The sequence below is a fragment of the Pinus tabuliformis genome, chromosome 9 (assembly GCF_031772625.1).
Source record: "Pinus tabuliformis cultivar Carrire ecotype Pingquan chromosome 9, CPIR1, whole genome shotgun sequence".
Classification (NCBI taxonomy): domain Eukaryota; kingdom Viridiplantae; phylum Streptophyta; class Pinopsida; order Pinales; family Pinaceae; genus Pinus; species Pinus tabuliformis.
This window is the reverse complement of record NC_142307.1, coordinates 891,262,202-891,267,830: the sequence shown is the minus strand read 5'-3', so window position 1 is coordinate 891,267,830 and position 5,629 is coordinate 891,262,202. Positions and strand designations below refer to the sequence as shown.

The window sequence follows — 5,629 nt, the reverse complement described above, 5'->3', positions numbered from 1 at the left end:
GTGGACACAACACCATGATTAAATAAAGTTATAGCAAAATTTGTTTCGGGTGTTCTTTTTTTTCAAATTGGATAATGTTCTGGGTTTATTTAACATGAAAATTTAGATCCAAACATATACTTATCAATTCTATTTCATTTTGTTTTATTTTTTTCCCTTATAGAATAGTTGTTTTTAATGTCATTTTTTGAAAAAATTTCAAATTTATTTATTTTATTTAATTTGTCTAAAATTTAATCGAAATTTATTGAAATTATAAATTTGTGAATAAAATTTGCATAATAAAAGTGTTTTAGGATTTTCCAAATCTCCAAATCTATATATACAATAAAAAACCAATTTAAATATCAAAAATCAAAATCTCACCACAAATTTTCTACTGCCAATAATTCCACATAAAACTTCACAACGTGGCATTAAAAACGAACCCATAAATAACTCCGTTTCTTTATAAAAACAGAAGACCAGATCCATTTCTTCATACAATTCTGCAACTAGTGTTGTCAAAAACCTAGAGAAATACAATGGACGGTATGCCTACGATGTCACCTCCCACACCGCCTTCGGCACCATCCACACAGATGTCCATGGCACCGCCTTCGGCACCATCCACACAGATGTCCATGGAACACATGAGGAGCAGCTTTTATTGGGGCAGTGATGTTGAATTCTTTTTTGCGAACTGGCCTTCAGGCCATGTGGTGATGTATATCTTGGCTCTTGTTTTACTTCTTGTCATTTCTGTAATGAATGAGTATCTGTCTAATTACAGAGGTTATCATGGCGGGAATAAAGCTTGGGCAGCTGCTGGATTGGTACAGACCCTATGCCACACAGTCCGTGTTGCCACTGGCTACCTACTTATGTTAGCCGTCATGTCTTACAACGTGGGTGTGTTCGTTGTTGTCATTGTAGGCTCTGCAATTGGTTTCTACATATTTGGTAGACAACGTGCCATTGAAGAAGAATCATACGACGCAGATACTCAAAGCAAACTGTGAATGGATTCCGGGAAAAATCTGAAAATATCAGAGGGGCGAAAGATCAATCGTCTCCTGAAAGCTGCCAGTTATATTTCTTGCTTTTTCCGTTTATGGGTATTTTGTAGAAAGTTTAGAGATGTATTTCACAGGTCTGCTTTGGTCTGAAAGGGTTTTATGTAAACTATTTCTCAATACTGAGGGTTACCGTGAGTCTAGTCTGTAAATTGGTGTTTGCAACGCTGAATAGTCTGTAAATTGGTGTTTGCAACACTGCAAAACTTCAGATGAGAAAGTTGAATGTTGTCTGTAAATTGGTGTTTTCAACACTGCAAAACTTCAGATGAGAAAGTTGAATGTTTTTTTCAGAAGATAAAAACACTGGTTTTATATTAGATTATGAAATAAAGACTAATAAAATTTTTTATTAGAGATTTCATCACATGTAAGATTCATAAAGCTATAAATCATAGTAGTCTGTATATCCTATTTCATCTAGACATCTTCCAAAATAATCTTCTCAAACCATACATGTGTAAGTGAGAAAACCCTAATAAGAAAGTGTTTCCAGTACATCATCCAAAACATAAGCGAAATATCATACATACAAAAATAAAAAATGAAGCAATACTGTGAGATTCTATTATAGCAGCTTGATCCACCCCTCCTCCTTGGTGAAAGTTGAATGTTTTTATTTCACAATTAAAACTTTGCAAGTTGAATTCTGTATTCACCAGTGATAATAGTTAATCAATCTAATTCAAATTCTGTTTCATCTCGGGTTCATTGATTGATAGTTAATCAATCTAACTGTGATGCTAGATTTCCTTTTTTCTTTTCAATTGAATTAGATCCATCCTGACCTTCCATCATAAAAACAACTGTAAACTTCCAAAAAACAAAGCAAATCCACCAGTATACTTCCTAAAATTAGAAAGAGCGGGCTGCACCTGCAAACAACGAACTTCCCAAAAATAAAAGATGTGTTCAAGAGAACGGATGCGAACAAGATGGGATGGTTAAGTAATCACAGAATAATGGAAAATAAAAGTAAGTTCCCAGATGAAGTCGATGAGCAAAAAAAAATCTAGAACATAGTTTTTATGTTTAAAAAAATCTCAAAGATAGTTTTTAATATGGATTAAAATATAAATACATGTGGTTAATGTAAATGTAAAAATATGGTTTAGATTAATGTAGAGTGGGTATGTTTTGAATAAATAGAGAGGTAGAATAAATAGAGTTTACGTAATTGGGGTAAAAGTGTTAATGTTATTTATTTGAGTTAAATTTTTTGGTTAATTATATTGATAACTTTGTTTATTATAGAATATGATTTTTATAATTGTAATTTAATTATTAATAATTATCAAATGGATAATAAGGATTTGTTTTCCAGAATTTTTTTTAGAATATTCTTAGTAGTATACACAAATTAATGATTGAGATTTATCTCGAAAGAAGTTAGGATCTTTTTACAAACATCATACGAACTAGTGTCATATGTAGTGACTTATGATATTTTGGACATGTGGTATTTGTTAGGGTCTTATAATTTATAGGATCTCAAGGTATTTGAGTTTTGTATCTAAGGAATCTTATATTGTAAATACTTGTCAATCTGTCAATGATTTTCAAATAAAAGAAAAAATTTAATAAAAATGAAAAGAGGGTGTAAGTAAAGAAAAAAGAGGAAAAACAAAAATATTGAAAAACAATGAAAAATAGAACCCTATCAAAAGAAAAACAAAAAAGAGGAATAAAATTGAAAGTGTTGCAAGTCTAAATGCCACCACTCAAAGATATATTTTTTCATTATTGTTAAATAAAGGTTGTGTGCAACTTGTTCAAAATGCCACAATGACTAGCTAATTGTTTAATCATATATTGTAATCATGGTTAAACATATTTAAATTTTTGTAAATTAGGTTAGAGAATAAAGATTTGCCAAACAATCTAATCTTGGTAAATCAGTATTTAAGTAGAAAATGACATTGATTCAAGTGTTTAATGTGACTCAATAGGAGAAATAAGTGATAGGTTAGATAGTTTTTCATTATGTATAAAATAAAATAATGTGGGTTTGCTAGACTAAGTGCACCCTTTAGAAAAAATAAAATGTTAGTTTAGTTATGGGTAGGTAAATTAGATGGTTTTGTTAATATATCCCTATGCCATTTATATCCTAATTTTTAATGATATGGTAAAGAGACAAACAGGTGCAATGGGATAAAGTGTTTTTTCATGATTTTATTCCTAAACCTTTATCCTAAGTCAAAAAGGAAAATTGTGAAAGGCACATGGCGGCAAAGTTTCTCTGTTGTATATGGTTAAAAGACAACAGTGTTAGAGCGTCAGGATCCTCTCCTGCTCATGATCCACGACCCATATTTTTCTTCGGCCCCCCCTCTCCATCCTGACTTTACTGCCGGGGTGAGGGGGGTGAGTCTAAAAAGATTGTTTCCCCGCTGGGTCCCATCCCCTACGTGGCACCCTTTCCACATTTCGCATCCCCCCTAGATGAAACCACTTACCACTATCTACCCCCTCTGAAACCACCGTCCCCTCGCCCGCTTTACCGCGTCCCCACAACGATACCTTTGCCTCTCACCTCCCGCAACGTGGCCTAGCCGTTAACCAATTAAATGCACTCCTGACAAAGAAATAAACGTTTAGCATTAATTTCATACTTCTCGAGTAACCGTTCGAAATTAACGGTCCCACGCCATTTCCAAAGGGACTTTGACAACAATGTTTAAAATCTTTTGAAACCGACACTTTCCTCCCCTTTCACTGCTTATCCTCTGTAAATTGACAACTTTTATACAACGACCTGCTCTCAGAGTGTTTCCTCGACCAAAACCAGATTCAAACTAACAGTCCTCTGTCTCCTTCACCTGACAATTCGTTACCTAAATTGTTTCCCAGTAACGTCTTCCGTCAATTTCTTATCTTTCACTAATACAGTCATGCCTCCCAAAAGAAAAACTAAAGATAAATTTGTTAATCCCTTGATCCCTCCCTCCATAGATTTAGATCACATCCCTTTAGCTGATAGGGATTATCGAATTAATGAAACCTAGTGTGACTGTGATTTTTTAGAGTTATATTGTTGGTTAGAAGACAAGCATGTAAATAAAACTAATGAAATTGGGCTCTGGGAGTCTAATCTTCCCCATTACATCTTCCCCCTGACCTTCCAAGCCCCTGATTTTACCAGAACATGTCAGGCCTGTTATATCCCTGTCCAAAGAGTTATCATGGCCCCATCTGGTGACATTCTCTTTACAATTATTGCCCAGTCCATTGACCAAATTATGCTAGCATCCCCTGTGGAAAATACTACTCCTTTCTCCTTAGAAGCCCTCACCCAGCTTTATCAGAAAGCTGGATTTTGCTACCAGAGCCAAAATTTACGAGATCTTCTTGCCTGAGAATGCCCAGTTACCTAAGAAGAACTCTCCATATCCTTCCTCCATCTTCCCTGATCAAGCTGAGCAAATCATATCCATTATTTCCTATATTTTGGGTTATTATTCTGATTAGTGGGTAGATGAACCCATTTTAGGTTTCCTCTCCATATTTTCCACAAACGGTAAGCCATCCATTGGATTCGATTTCAATCAATTCTTGGCTGACAACATTCATGAACAATTTCTAAAATTTCCCATGGAGTAGTTGTTTAATTACACCTCTGTTTTAATCTAGATGTTTCTTTACTATCAGGCAGATAAGTTCAATTTTGCAATGCAGAAGCTTGATGATGCAGGAAATCAATAGCCATTGATCTTTTGGACCTCATTGGTCATGAAAGAGCAACAAGATTTCTCTTACAATCAGTTTATTGAGGAATTTGTTCACCCAGCCACGAACATCCTTAACAGTTCAATACAAGCTAGAATAAATGAAGAAATCAAGAGAATTTTACACCTAACAGATCAGGCCAAGACTGGGGATTGGTATTTATACCAAAAATACATAGAGATCAGGGTTTATGGTTGTGAATTGGCACCATATAAACTCCCTAAATACCTACCCATGAGGATTTTTTCCTTGGAGTAGATTAGACAGATGTTAAATTCTGATGACATTCATTTTGTGGTGGCCAAAAAGAAATCACAATTCCGCATAAAGACATAGGTGGGCCCATTTGTATGTAATACTAAGACAACAGGTGAAGAAGCAAAAAAAATGCTTAAAGATATAAAGTTCAGCCTGAGTTTTACATGGTCTTATGACCGTTGTGGCATTATTTCAAAGCTTAGAGTAGAGAATAAAAGTACTCCCTACATCCATACTTCAAGGCCTGAAATAGAGAAGTATGAAAATTAGTTGGAATGGACCTAAAACACCTTGCAAAAAACTGAAGAACAACTCTTGTCTACTTCCAGTTTGCAGACTCCCACTCCTGAGGAGAAATCAAGGAAAAGACAGAGCGAGGAAGGATCATCATCATCAATAGGAAGTGAGGCTAAAGAGTTCAGGATCAGTTACAGGAAGAGGACAATATTGACTCCTAGGATAGATGTGGACAAAGAGACAGAAGAGCAGGTTGCCATCATAATTACAGGCTCACCACCTGCAACCAGCAAATTTGTAACATCTTCTATTGGAACTTCATCATCACAAGGTCAAAAGGAAACTTAGCT

General features: G+C 34.8%; 1 protein-coding gene across 1 annotated transcript; it reads left to right on the top strand.

Moving 5' to 3' along the window:
- The first annotated feature begins 412 nt into the window (after positions 1-412).
- Positions 413-1,422, top strand: LOC149151631 (uncharacterized). The gene is made up of 2 exons (XM_089439703.1): positions 413-815; positions 916-1,422. The coding sequence occupies exons 1-2, from the start codon at positions 525-527 to the stop codon at positions 1,021-1,023; spliced, it is 399 nt and encodes a 132-aa protein (XP_089295829.1). The 5' UTR covers positions 413-524; the 3' UTR covers positions 1,024-1,422.
- The last annotated feature ends 4,207 nt before the right edge of the window (positions 1,423-5,629 follow it).

Bases quoted from the DNA above. Each gene is read 5' to 3' on its own strand.
- LOC149151631 (XM_089439703.1), top strand. From the start codon at position 525: ATGGACGGTATGCCTACGATGTCACCTCCCACACCGCCTTCGGCACCA. The intron at 816-915 runs GTACAGACCCTA...TTGTCATTGTAG, and splicing joins CTTGGGCAGCTGCTGGATTG to GCTCTGCAATTGGTTTCTAC.